This window comes from Caloenas nicobarica, chromosome 26 (assembly GCF_036013445.1).
Source record: "Caloenas nicobarica isolate bCalNic1 chromosome 26, bCalNic1.hap1, whole genome shotgun sequence".
In the NCBI taxonomy this organism is placed as follows: domain Eukaryota; kingdom Metazoa; phylum Chordata; class Aves; order Columbiformes; family Columbidae; genus Caloenas; species Caloenas nicobarica.
In genome coordinates, this window is record NC_088270.1 from 5,227,509 (window position 1) to 5,241,540 (window position 14,032).

The 14,032-nt window shown below is 43.8% G+C and overlaps 1 protein-coding gene across 1 annotated transcript; it reads right to left on the bottom strand.

Annotated features, from left to right (window-relative positions):
* Window positions 1-753: 753 nt before the first annotated feature.
* CRTAM (cytotoxic and regulatory T cell molecule) lies at window positions 754-12,079 on the bottom strand. Its single transcript, XM_065652192.1, has 12 exons — window positions 12,031-12,079; window positions 9,148-9,294; window positions 7,647-7,799; window positions 7,305-7,436; window positions 4,384-4,554; window positions 3,750-3,821; window positions 3,502-3,567; window positions 3,159-3,266; window positions 2,556-2,657; window positions 2,035-2,181; window positions 1,587-1,670; window positions 754-884 (listed from the first exon to the last, which is right to left on the bottom strand). Exons 1-12 carry the CDS (start codon window positions 12,077-12,079, stop codon window positions 754-756), a joined length of 1,362 nt encoding a protein of 453 aa, XP_065508264.1.
* Window positions 12,080-14,032: the final 1,953 nt, after the last annotated feature.

The following is a 14,032-nucleotide window of genomic DNA, read 5'->3' on the forward strand; positions in this document are numbered from 1 at the left end:
CAGATGTAATGCTTTGGTGACTCTCCTAGCGAGCAGGTGACTTTGTCCCTGTATTTGGGGAGTCCCATGGGTAACACTGCCCTTCCTCTTGATCTCTGGCAGCCCCTTGCCTGAAGACTCCCATCTTCTCAGCGACCCCCCTGGAAGCCCATGCGATGTGGGAGACTGTGCAATTGTAGCACCCAAATGTTTTGGTTCCAGAGCCCCTTGCAGACTGGTGCTGATGCAGAGAGCGATGTTATCGTGCGGGTGAGAAACACAGGCTGAAGCCCTAGCAAGGGGGACAACCTTTGTTTTTAACACCTTGGACATCAGGGTGTTTTCCTGCTTTGTTAAATCCAGGTTTGCTCGTCAGAATGAGGTCCCAGTTGCTCTGCAGCTCCCAGGGCTTCCTGCTCAGTCCCACCCTCTATTACAGAGGAGGTGGCCGAAGCATCACACAAATATTTTCATGTCCTGCAGCTCTTGGGGCTAATTGCATCTTCCTCTGCTGGTAGGACCTGAGTTGGGGTCGATGAGCTCTGTTTCTGGCAGCGGCTAATTAAATCCTCTGAGGATTACAGGTAAACCAGTGTGTTCATTGCTAAGAGGTTTGGAGGAGCGCTGGTCCCACTGTTTGAGGAAAAGCAGCCCAAGCTGTGCTTTGGATTGAGGGCAGCTGTTTGTACTTGTGCTCCTTGCAATCATATTGATGTCTGAATGCTGTAATACAAATATCAGGAAACAGTGGTGTTTCTGCACATCTTGCCATCGCTATACATTTGTTTCCCTTCCACATCCAAACAGTTTCTCACTTATTGCAATGTTTGTGTCTCTTGGATTCTTCTGCATTGTTTCTGCATATCCATCTGTTACATATTGCATGTTGGACTTCTGACTGGCAACTGAAAGATAAACACACATTTATTACTGGTTTTGTAAAGGGAGGGGTACCTGCATGGTTTAAATATTTTTTATTTTAAAATATTTGAAAAACAAGGAAAGTTTTTAAAATATTTTTACATTAATTACAAGCCCCTTTCTCTTTTAATGCAGTTTAGGTGCTGCAATAAACTGATGTTGAGATATGTTGGCAAAGTTCCCTCATTTTTTGCCATTCGGGCTTATTCACTTGCCAAAAGCTGCCTTTGTTTGGACAAAAGTCCAGGTTTGGAGCAGAAATACCCCAGCTGAGGAGGCTGACAGTCCTGCCTCTGTCTGTAATTGCTGGCTGAGGACAGAGCTGATGAAGCACTGTTGGTGGTAAAATGGGACAAGAGCCATTCAGGACAGTTTAACAATAGTAGCATTCCTGGTATATACCATGCATACTGTTTTTAATAATGTTTCAGCAGATTATATTTAGAAACTAGATAAACCCATTGTGATTATCCAGTCTAACCTATCAAATAAAAAGCTATAATATCTGAAGCTATAATATCTATGGTGGACCTTTGGTTATGAAAGGTTTGGGTTTAGAATATTCAGGTTTAAAACATGCAATTTGCAAATATCTCTGCAGCGTAAGATTGACTGCAATCTGCTCTGGCTGTGCTCAGCAGCGATGGTCTAACAGGAGTCAGTTTATGTTGGTTAAAGCTTTTTACCGTGTCCATTCTTCTCGTTGCCTGGACTGTCTTCATTAGATTTGGATTTATAACTCTCCACTGTCTGGTCTGAAACTTCATTTTCTGCGCAGAAAACAAATGTAATTAAGATGATGAGATTTTGCCATGACTCTGCCCCATAAAAGTCCTGAGAGACCAGTCATAAAATGGGGGTTCAATCATCCTCATAATCCAAGAGGGTTGCTTAAGATAATAATTTTATTGGCTTTCGTGGCACCTCGTGTCAGCTGAAGCGTGACCCAAGGCTCAGTTACAGGGACTCTGCACCAGTTGTTTGCAACAAGTCACAGCTACTTGTCTATGGGAGAAGGACATTTAATCGGTGGTTGCAGGAGCCGTGTCTTGTCTCCGCTCAACAGGCTCCTCACTTCTCCAGCCCCTCCGAATAAAGCAGCATCAGCAGTTGCTGGACGCGGCCACCACTCACCTCTCTTCCACACTCCGTGAGCTTTCTTCAGCTTCCTCATAAAAAGCAGGACAATGACGAGCAGCACGAAAATCAGAGCAGCCACCAGGATCGGCAGCAGGAGATTATTCTCCTTCTTTTCGATGCCTTCAGGCTGCTCATTTTGCTCTGTAAAAAAGGCAGGTGTATGTTTGTGGTGTTAAATAGCTTCCTGTGTGTCTCTGGTAATTAGGACAAAATGACAGATCCTGGACCAGGCCAGATGAACATGGTGGGAGTGCAGAAGTCACCTTATTGGACTTAATTTTAGGATGAGGTAAAATTTCTTCTACTCATATGAACAAGAAAAGGTGTTGGAAATTGGTAGACTTGTGCCACAAACATCTAGCATTTTTTTTCTAGATGCTAAAAATGGTCTCTCACCAAGATTGCAAGCATTACCCACGTAATTACCATTACGTGGTCAGAGAGAACCAGCTTGCTGTAAGAAAGCTTGTTGCATGTTTGGAAACTGTCATTGAACAGTACTCATGAGTTCATACCGAAGGTGATGATGGAAATCACAGTTACATTTTCACTTGGTGGTGTGTCTGGCGTGGAAATCTCCTCTTCTGTGACGTTGCCATTGAATGATGTTTCAGCCCCTGGAGGAATGGAAATGAGAATGTAGCACTTCTGAACAAATATAAACAAAGAGCTCCTGTATTTCTGAACCAGCCGATTGATTTTTTTTCCCCGCAGGGCTTGTCACACTAAGCAGGCACCTTTGGCCACCTCGGTAGGTTTTGGCCAACCCATTTGGGCAGCGGAGCTCTTCGTTCTTCTGCTGGAAACAATTCCTCAGCTCAGAACCTGCAGCCTGCTCCACGCACAGATAACTGTTGTTGCACAGTGCCATCTAGTGCAACCGTCCAGAGAAACCTAGCCTGGCACACACCGAGCTGCTGCTGCTATTGCTGATGTTCTTCTGCATCTAACGGGAGGGTTTTGTCTGCTTTCATGGTTGTAAAACTGAAGGCTCCCCGCACAAGAAAGAAGTGCTGTTTCTTATGTTACACGCCGGTTTGTGATGCAGAATGTAATGCTGTTCTTGGTAGCATTCCTGTCCTGGTTTGGTAAATTCATGTAACTAAGACCGAACTTACAAATAGATGTGACATCGGGTTGGAGGTTTTGCTGGGTTGGTGTTGATGCGGAGCTGCTAACTACTGGATCCTCTGGTACTGTAGAAGGGACGGTTAGTTGTTCAGATCCTAAAGGAAAACCCCCCCAAACCCAAGATAAATATCGGAAGAGACACTTTGCCATTGAACTGATCCATGAAAAATGAAACCTGCTCTGGTATGCTCCATGCTCCAGGCTGTTTGGGTTGCTCTACCTGATCTGTGGTTAGACTTACAGTCCCACCCTCCCACCTTCAGCTTTCCTGTCCTCTGAACATATTTAATGCTATAAAAAGAGGAAAAAAAATAAAAGTGAAACCCTTACCAGCATGTTGTGGGTAGCTTGGAGCGGAGGCTGTGCTGCTGTTCAGATCTGACTCTGCTGCAGTCACTGGGGGAAAAAAAACCAAAGCGGTTCTGAAGCCTGAGCAAAATGTCCCTCGGTGTTGATGGCAACTGCTCTTTTGCAGCCCTAGCTCTAGCTAAAGGTGCTGTACGATATTTTCTGTGATAGATACTGTGTTTATCTGCCTTTCGCATTAATTAAGAAAAGGCCAAGCAGTTAATGCCTACCTGGAGACTGCTCATTCTCAGTGACATGTGTATTCACCTCTAGCGCAGCTGGTGCAGGATCTGTATTTGTCGCTGAAAAAAAAAACCAACAACAGTACAACTTTCAGAGCACTTTATATGCATTTCTTGAATCAAGCAATCTAAGAAAGAACAAGGTAAGAAGAATTAGATCAATCCTAAAGATGAGTAGATGGGCAGAAGGCAAACTCTAAGAATTATTAGAAAAGCAGCTTCAGTGTTAATTTACAACATTTACACCCTGCTAGCTTTCCAGGTAGATGTGTCTAATACACAGAAGACGTGGAAAGCTCACAGCTTTTTAAGAACATAAACTCTGAATTATCTTTAAAGCTTTAGGCCAAACATACCTGAATTCTAGCAGCAGCACTGGGGAACTGACCAGCCTGGGCTGCTGTGACTTAGTATTTAATGGATTTTAAGGTAGTTAAGAAGCAGAAAAAAAGCCCCCAAATCTTAGTTTGGAGTTCTTCTTTTGCCCCAGGTAGCCCTCTCATTTAAAAACAGATCCTACACACACAGCAGTAGACTATGGGCTTTGCATGTGTGTCTGCATAACTTCCACCGCTTCAGAGAGGTAAAATGGGATAGTCTCTGCTCAAGGAGCCTGCAGTACCCGTCCTAGGGATGTCCTCAAAGCGGAAAGATGCCATCAGCTTCTCTTCTCTCAGTGCTTGGTGGCGAACGATGCAGCTGGCAGTTGAACTGGGCCCATAGGCGAGGACTGTCAGCGTGCTGGTTGTGGTCCATTTCTTCCCATCAGCTTCTAACTTGTGCTTAGTGTCACCTATACACCCGTTGGAAGAAAACATTTAAGTGCTTTCTAGTCAAGAGCAATTTAATGAAAAACCTTCCAGGCGCTATCTGCATTACTGGGCTCTGCTAAAGCAGCGCATGATTACTGTGCACAAGTGGTTCATTGTGTAAATGGATTACACGGGAGCCCAAAGGCAGCAAGGTCATGTTTTCTTCCTCGGCAGTTGTTTAAGTGCAGACCTCGCCGCACCTCCTGCGCTCACCCTAAAGCCTCCGCTCGGTTTCACGACTCGTGTGGGGAAATTGCCCTGCGGGACTGCAGCGAAATGTCCAAACTCCCCTTGGCACTTTTGGTCCTTACTGAACAGAATCAATTGCTTTGCTGTGTGCCACAGCCATGCAAGGACCTGATGTTTACAGCACGACCGAGATCTAGAAAAGTTCCGATTCTGCTATGCGGTAATCCAAGGGCATTGATTTTGTGTCTTAATAGCTGTGGATTTGTTACCCAGAATGTAAAAAGAAGTTGTTAAATTTGTATTGATGTGCAATATTTATGATTGTAATAAATAAGCATTGGTATAACTCTATTAAATTTTGTACAAGTCAGTGCAGGTTTGACTCTTCCCCTTTTGCAGTGGGCTGAAGTTAAACAAAGATTAACTGCCTTGCCATAATGAATTAGAGAGAGCCACGTAACTTGTCTGATGTAGTTCCTAGTCCTCTAGGTAATACTGACTTCTATTCATTTATACGAAATGGAAAAATAAAGGTGTATTTCATGTGACAGAGACATCTTTGAATAGCTCTGGTGGAGAGGAAGTTTTTTTCAGATGTTTACCTTAAATGCCCAAGGTGGCACAATAATCTCTACTGTCTGTCTGTAATGCAGAGGCTCTCTGGAAACAAACTGTTTTCTCTTGATCTGTTACCCTTTGTAACACCTTTATTTCTTAAATGAAAGAAATTCCTCGTTTCCAAATTAGCCTTTACAGGTAACTTGCCACATCACAGAGACCACTTTCTCAACCCTCTTTCCCATCCCCATCAGGGTCACATAAGAGCTCAAAAGGATTTCCAAGTGTTTTTGCTAGGAATGAAATCATCTTTGCCAGCAACAGCTCAGTAATTAACAGCTATTTTGCCCCTGCTGAGCCCTGGTGGAACCGAGGTGCTGCCAGTAATTACGATGTACTAGCTATTTTCTGATTAGTATAAATATTTGCGGTATTTGATTAAAGCTGAGAATGGAAGGGGGGGAAAAATGAGTGTTGCTCAAAGGCAGCCACCTTCAAAAAAGGAAAGGCACATGCAGAAAGTTTGAGAAACACTGAATTAGGACAGTTCTTTTTTTCCTTTCAAACATTTAAAGTTGTGTCTGCCACTAGAAGGCCACCTGGTGTAATTAGCACCTCTTGATGAGAGCTGGGCACAGGTGAAACTAATCAAGGGGCCTAATTGCATTCCCAGGTGCCTGCGGGGCAGGGTTGGGGCCTGGTGAGGCCTTGCTGTGTGGTGGTTACTGCTACAAAGGCAAGCAGGAGGTAAAGGTAAGTTATAGTTTTTTTTGTTGAAATAAGTGGAGAAGTGCACAGTTGGCTTTGTGTCTTGTGCGAGGATTTAGTGTTTTGAGTTGTGTGTTGTGAGGTTTCAAGTCATATATTTTATCAGGCCAGAACTGAGGTGGTTTAAAGTTGAAGGAAAACCCTGTTTTTAGAAGAGCACGAGGAAAACCATGTATATATATCAGGGCAGAACTGAGGTGGGTTAAGTTGAAGGAAACCCCTCGTTTTTAGAAGAACACTAGGGAAACCATGTATATATATCAGGGCAGAACTGAGGTGGGTTAAGTTGAAGGAAAACCCTTGTTTTTAGAAGAACACTAGGAAAACCACGTATAAAAGCTCGGGGGTGGCATATTGCCTCCCTGAACTCTGCATATCTGTACAGCTGGTATTCCCCCAGGCCCTTACACACAGCCCAGCTCTTCCCAAACACTATATTCAGGCCAGCACACTTCTCTGTTGTTTTCTCAAGCTTTAGTTAAAAAAAAGCTATCTTGGGGGGGTGGCCTGTGGGGAGGATTACAGGCTAAGCTTTGAATATGTTTCTTGATGATACAAAATACAAATAAGAGCTTGTTAATCTGTGAAAGAAAATACATTTGCATCTCTGGGTACTTTTCTCAGACTTTGATATGGGTGTACATTTCCTGTGTGATGTGCTACAGCTAATAAACTAGTTATTATTAGAACATGGTCTTCAAAGGAGCTATTTATATAGTACACAAATTAAGCTGAGCTATGTGGTGGCTCTGACCAGGTTAATGAGAGAGAAAGGCTGCTGGTGTGTGCCTGAGCTGCTCAGCAAAGCTGAGGAAAATCTACCATGTACAACATGGAAATAGATATAACGGATTTGTTAACTGACTTTATACTTGGGCTTTGAAAATTGTGCCTCTGGTTTTGGTTTCATTTTATTTCAGTGGAATTTTGCTCCAGACTCTTCAAGAGATTCTGGTGCCAAGTGGTGGTATTCTGCACTGAACATAAGCAAAGCAGATCAGCCTTTTCCTTTATGCTGCATAAACACTGGAATTCAATGCTGACTTTTCTCCAAACTGGCACCACCAGGGGCTGAGCTGTACTGAATGAGCGGAGGATGAGTGGTAGTCCCAGCAGATGTGTTACAGAAGGTGTTTCACCCTCCAGTATTTTAAACATACCCAAGGCTGATAAGAAGAAATTGTTAGTAATCAGTCCCTGATCCTTTAACACTTACCAGGGAGCTCTATGCCATTGTCCAACAGCCAGGTAATCTGGGGCTGTGGTTTACACCCATGGGTATAGCAAGACAGTGTAATGCTTCTTTCTGCGTCTCGGGATACTTCCAGTACTGGATTAGAAGGAGCAGCTGCAGCAAGAAGATTTAGAATCAGTTACAGTACATCTTTCCACTCATTTTTATGAATGGCTGCATACATAGCATTATTCTGGGGGACTGAGCTAAGACCAGGATTATGGTGTGTTAAGCACCATGCAGTTGCATGCAAAAATGCATCCCTGGAGTTGAGAGGCTGGCTTTGTTCTGCTCCTCTGGAGCAAAGCAGGTGAGGGAACGTACCTAATATCTCAACAGTCTTGTTCTTGCTTTTGAATGGGATGCCGTAGTAGAAGCACTTATAGACGCCTTCGTCGTGCACGGTTACATTAGACAGTTGGATGGATAATTCATCCTTTGAATAATGGATAACTTTGTACCTCTGATCTCTTAAAGCTGTAAGGAAAATAAAACCCAGCATGCTACGTGTCTTGGTACATAAAAAGAAGACAGATAATCAAAGCAGTAATGAATGAGGATAGTTTTCTTTATTGCATTTTTTAAATTCATCAGCAGTTGATGTAAGGGAGCAGTTCCAGCACAAAGCATTGCTAGCTGGTGCTGTGCTAGCACAGAGGCAGCAGTAAACAGAAGAAAAGGGAGTGCATGCTGCCAGTGGGGAAAATTACATGTTTTTTCTCACTTTTATTTTCACGGGGTCTTATTCCTATGTGAGGATTTGATATGTGGTCAGAAAAGTAATATGACCTGTGAATACCGAGCATAGATGCATGAACTGAGGAGCTTTCCCTTCCCCATTCCCCTCGAAAAAATAACTTCCCCTCTTTGGCTGTATTTTGTGATATATAAATGAACACTGTGGTCAGCCCACACCTCTTTATTAACTGCTTATTAATTGGCTGTTTTGCTTCCCCTATCCTTGCCTAATTACCTTGGTTTTAATGGGTCTACCTCCTAGGATATCTGTACTCTGCTGCACAGTCCCCTTTCTCTCTGTAGACTTTTAATCTTTGCTTCATTCCTCCTGCTGGGTGACCCATCAGAGTCTTTGGGGTCAGGCCAGCAAGTCACACAGACTTTTCCCACAGTCGCAGCACAGAAAGTGTAACTTTTCTGCCCTTAAGTTGAACTGAAACTGGGGACGTGTATCAGTCATGAGAGAGAAAAAGACCTCCAGAACTGTTGGGTTTTTTTTAGGTACCCAATATTATTGGGATAAATCCCAGTCAGTATTATCATTAAAGCCTGAAGGCTTTAACAAGAAGGGATGCTGACTAGGTACTGTACAAATGGGGAGTCCTCATCTTGCAGAGCTGTTGAATTCGGACCAAAAAGAGAAGAGATAAGGACAGATAGATATGAGGTATAGGGAGTGGAAGGGAATATAATAATTGTAACTTTGGCTTTGTCAGCAAGTATTAGAAACCATTGCTTGTTTTCTAAAAATTTCCTCTTGATGCACTACGTCGAATTCCCTGATGAGCAGAAGAGTACCCAGGGCTTTCAGGCTTGTCCTCTCCTGTCTCTCTTGTAAGGCAGGAGTGGGTTTTTGTGCTAATCTCTTGGTGCTGGTGGTAACTACGGTTTATTGCTAAAAGCTCTAGTGCCAGATGACTCTTGGGAGGGGGTTTCCATTTCATCAGCTTCCTGCCAGAAAGGGGCTGAGTGTGAAACCACCTCGAGCAGTTGGGTAGCAGGTGAGTCAGCCTGGCCATGGAAAGCCCACCCCGGAGTGACCCTCCAGCCCCCCGTGGAAAGTGCTGCCCTCAGTTTTCACACTTACCCCGCTGGGTGTTCAGAAAAATGCCAAAATCGTGAGGGTTTAACCACTGCCGGGCAGAACTGCCATCACTGCCGAGGGTGCAGCGGAGATTTAGGTCTTCTCCTTCCTTCAGAGTTACGGTTTCACTGCCAGCTCCTGGAAAATCCCCTGCCAGAGATGAGGGGGAAAAAACAAGTATTAAAATGTGACATTAAGTAAAGCAAAAATGTTTCACACAGAGTAATATGTCAGCTTTCCTTTTTTTTCAAGAGTGTAAAGGTTTTCTTACATTGGGAAACTTGCCAGTACAATTGTACTGCTATAAATAAATCGCAGTCATTAGATGGGTCATCACAGTTGTTGGGTAAGACTTGTACCAGAGGTCTGTGATCTTCATCTGCCAGCACAACCAGATTTAGTTATTGAATGTTATTCCACGCAAGTCATTGAATAATCGATAGAAGACCCTTTTAGTGCACATTCTCCCTGTATGTTAATACAAACATGAATTTTCATTATTCCATGTTCCATTCTGGAGCTGTTGGAACTGATTGAGCAGTGAATGATTAGCTCCTTGCAAAATGAGGCTTTTTTACTCAGAAAGCGTAATGCTGCGACTGCTTTGAACTGGCTTTGAAACTTCTTTTGCAGGCAAGATCTGCAAACCTGGCCTGGCACAGGTTACTAAACTGAAATTTCATTCTCTGTCCTCCCAGCTCATTTTACAGGCAGGCAGTAAAGTGTGAGTTTTTTTCTCTCCGGACATTCTAAGATATGTAATACACTTTGTGAAAATATTTGATGACCTGGAATGAATTGTCTTCTCCAGAAAAAGCATGCCCTGCAGAAATTACTAAGAGCAGTGCCTGGGTCAGAGTTAAGTAAATAGGCAGTAAGAGGGGTTTATTTTTCATTTCTGTTTTGTGTGGTTTGATTTTATTTTCTAGGTAGCTGTGTGCTGCAAGTTCCTGCTACATACATGAGCGTTTCAGTTTGGGGAAAGGAATCTTCCTGGGCTTCAGGAAAGTTTTTCATTTTCATCAAAAATATTTCAAAATATACCAGAAATGAAGCTTGTGCCACGTGGGGGTTGTTTGCCGAGGAGCGGTAGCAAAAGGAAAACCTTGCACAGATTCCACTTGTGAAGCCCTGTGTCAGGAGGTGCAAGTTTTTAAGGTGGCAGAGAGGGCCTTGTCTGTGGTTTTCCACAGGGCCCTTCTGCATTTTTTTGTAGTGACGGTTTCCTGTCGCTAACAGCAGCGCGGGGTCTTTCAAGTCACTCCTTTTGAGGTGAGAGCAGCAAGACCAAACCAGAAAAGGGGGAGGTGTTGCTTGCTTTTCTAAAACAGAAAGCAGCAGCCCCCAGAACAGAGCATAAACATAATTTCCATAAGCGACCATGGCTTAATTCAGACCATGACTTAGAGGGCAAATTTCCTTCCATGTACAGGGGCAGGTTGACGGGGCTGTGGTCTTCAAGCCACTGTAGCCCACCACAGTACAGTCATGGTGACATGGGACATGCTCTAGTCCCAGCTCTAGAGGACAGTAATTCTTGTACCCTGCGGATCCCAGGTGCCCTGGGTACCTGGAAAAATAAGTCCAGCATCAAGTACAGCGATATATCCACCTTCTTGGCAAGACAGGGCAGCAATTTCATGCTAGAAATTGCAGGATGCAACTGAGCAGAATAGCTCATGCTTCTGGTTACTATAATTTGAGCCATTAGAAAGCACACAGAAGCTTATTGCAGTGGTATGCACTCAATACATAATTTCGGAGTTATCTTTAAAACTGTAGCATATAGAGAAATTGTATTTAATGGGCTAGTTTTGACCTGTGGCTGCTGAACCTGTGAGTGGGAGTCTTAATTAATTCTGATGGCCGAGAGCAGGTAGCAGTTGTCAGCAGGCACAAATTCATCATGCAGAAGTCTGGCAATATTGGGGGTAGAAGGGTTGTACACTGAAACGTAGTGGAAGCTGCTGATTTGGAGCACGTCTGAAGTGTGCTGCAAGCCTGCTGTTCAGCTAGGATATAACTGACAGCTTCTTCTGTTAAACACAAACAATGGTAATAAAATATCCTAAGCATGCAGTATTACAGAGTGCTTTGTTGCTGTTTAGACGCTGAGATTTGATGGGTCCTATGTTAACAATACCTTCGTGTGCAAGAGTATTACCAAAGCGTCAGCAATAGCACTGCTGTGTTTTCTGCTCCAGCATTTAAGAAAGGAGAGGGACTGTTCCTTCAATGAGAACCAGATTCGTGCCTACGTTCTTCCTGCAAAGGTCAGGAGTGAAGCCTGCAAGAATCCCAAACTGCGGATCGCTGGCTCGCTGCTTTCCTTGCTTAAGTCTTTCCCTATTTGAAATGGTCAAACGTGAACCTCATACACTCTCCTGTGTATGAAGGAGAGGGGATTAGCAAAGTAGATATAAGCTGCATCCTCTAGTAGGAGTAAGGAGGTTGAGCATTTAAAGTGGTTTTCATTTTCAAACTCCTTTGCAAGAGATTTCTAAATTACTCTGGCTTCTTATATCAGCCTCTTTTTACATAATACGTGAACAGAGGCATATACAGACATCCGAGCCATGAAAGTAAGCAGCGATCTGCTGTCCAGATTTAAGGGAGAATCTTTCCATTTGCCAATGCTTTGCCATCTTGAGCATGCTGCCGGCTGCTAGGAGGTGAATTGATCTCCTGGATGCTGGGTTTAGGAGTCAGCCAGAATTCAGCAGCAGCGTGCTTTGGAACTTTGATGACAATATAGCATTGTCAACAAGACAACAACATCAGCAAAGCTGCTTTGTACGCTGTGTGCACCAAAGCTCTGGAAATCGAGTTCTCCAAGCTGGACTGCTTGCAAAGGGGACATCATATAAAGCAACGCGTGCTGCTTACCTTGCATCAGGAACAGAGCCACGACATGTAGCACCCTGGTGAAAGTCATGCTGCGGTGTGGTCTGTGCTGGTTTCCTCTGTCTGCCGGGGCCGCTATGCAGCGGGTCCCTTTTCAGCACCGGGGGAGCAGATTTACCATGACTTCATCACTGCGGGGTCTCTGCCTCCTTTCCTTCTCCCTGCCATTCCACTCTCTCGTTGGTGGCTGCTGAGAAATCTGTGACCTCACAGGTCCCTAAAATGAAACTGCTGGGTGACAGGAGTGGTGGCACTTCACCTCGCACCCCCTCCAGCTCTGTCTCGCTCAGCATCTGTGTGGGGGTGATGTATATAGAGGGGAAAGCACCTAAAGGTTAAGAGAAATGTGGACTCTGGGCTAACCCCATTGGGGACCCCTGCTGCAGTGATCCTACAGGTGCGCTGCACAGGATTTAATTCCCTGAGATGGGGGGGCACCCTGGAAGGCAGAGCTTATTAGGTGAACACCACTGTCGTGCAGTAATTGAAGGTTGCTTGAAAACCCAGCCGAACGGTTTAAATCCCTGGAAAAAATAGTCTTGCGTCACTCTGCATCTTGTACCTCTGCGTGCATGGGAGGTTTGCATTGCTCTGCTTGCAAGGATCCCGCAAAACAAATAACCAGAGCAAGGTAATTTGCTGCATGTGGTTTGTGGCTCTCCGGGGAATTAAGAGTATTGGTGAGGTGGTTGTGAAAGGTTCGCTGAGCACCAAAGCATCGAGGAGGTCCCAGGGGACCGGGGGCACAATCTGGGTTTCCCGTGCCCTGATTATTTCAGGAGCAGTCTGGGGCACGGCAAAGCTTTTTGCGTCTCCTGGGTGTGTGATGTCCAGCAACATTGCAGGATTTATCCAAGCCTCTTTTGATGACGTAGCCATGCATGCTGATTTCCAAAAAGGCTTCGGCAAATTCTCTTCTGGCAGTTTTCTGCAACTGCCGAACATTTACTGCGAATGACTAATACTGTCAAAATGAGCTGACTATAATAAGATAAGAAGTATGGTTTAAAAGCCATGTGCGTTTACAGGACATGCATTTGAATGAATGGGATAAAATGGTTAGTTATAAATACATGATGCATTTCAGTTCCAATTTACTAGAACCTGTTTCCATTAAACTTTCAGGTGCATGCAAGTGTATCACTCAGTGTGTATTTGACTGGAAAAAGCTCTGGCTTTTGTGTTAATCATATGATGGGTTTTACTGGAAAACAGTTATAGGCCATGAAGTTTAGCATCGTTAGTTGGCTGATAAAACTACTGCTGGATTAAAAAACCCAGATTATGAAAGAAGATATGTGTTGAGAAGGTAAGAAGTGCTTTGGTGTAAAAGTTGTGCTTCCAGTTCCACACATCTAAACTTGACAGTAAAATAGTTCTGGGGGAAAAAGCCATCAAGCAATAGAGACACTGAAATCACCTGCCTCCAACCCAGAGGGAAAACTCCATTCCCGTGCAGCAGAAGGAAAACCAGACTTGAGATAGTTTTGTGCCATCTGCTGTCAAATAGATGAACTTCATCTTTTGGTGGAGGGAAGAAAAATGCAACTCAAATTCCCCGTTCTCCTTGACGCTTCTGAGGCTGACACCCCATCCAGGTTCATTGGAGGTCTGTGTCAGAATATTCACTCCACCAAAGTCTGAGACGCTTGAGAGGAAAATTTAAATAGGCATGGCAAGGTGTGGGTGCGCGGCATCTTTATTAAATCACCTCAGAGACATTTTTGTCTGACTTCCGAGAAATCCATTTAATGTAATAAGCAAATTAAAATGCAGTGGTTGTTTTAACAGTTGTTAGCACTTGAAACTGAGATTAAAAACAACCAACAAATCCCCCCAAAATAAAAAAATACAGATGTCACAGGTAATTACAGCTATTTTTGGCAATACAGTTATTGGTTTTTTTTAAACGGCAAACATTTTTCTCAAATAAATACAATCTGTTCACACTAAAAAACATAATAAACAGAACGATACGACATGT

Coding starts and splice junctions, on each gene's coding strand:
- CRTAM (XM_065652192.1), bottom strand. CDS start 12,079: ATGACTTTCACCAGGGTGCTACATGTCGTGGCTCTGTTCCTGATGCAA. Junction 7,437..7,646: donor CAAGACTGTTGAGATATTAG/GTACGTTCCCTC, acceptor TTCTTGCTGCAG/CTGCTCCTTCTAATCCAGTA. Junction 4,555..7,304: donor CAATGGCATAGAGCTCCCTG/GTAAGTGTTAAA, acceptor ACGGGTGTATAG/GTGACACTAAGCACAAGTTA.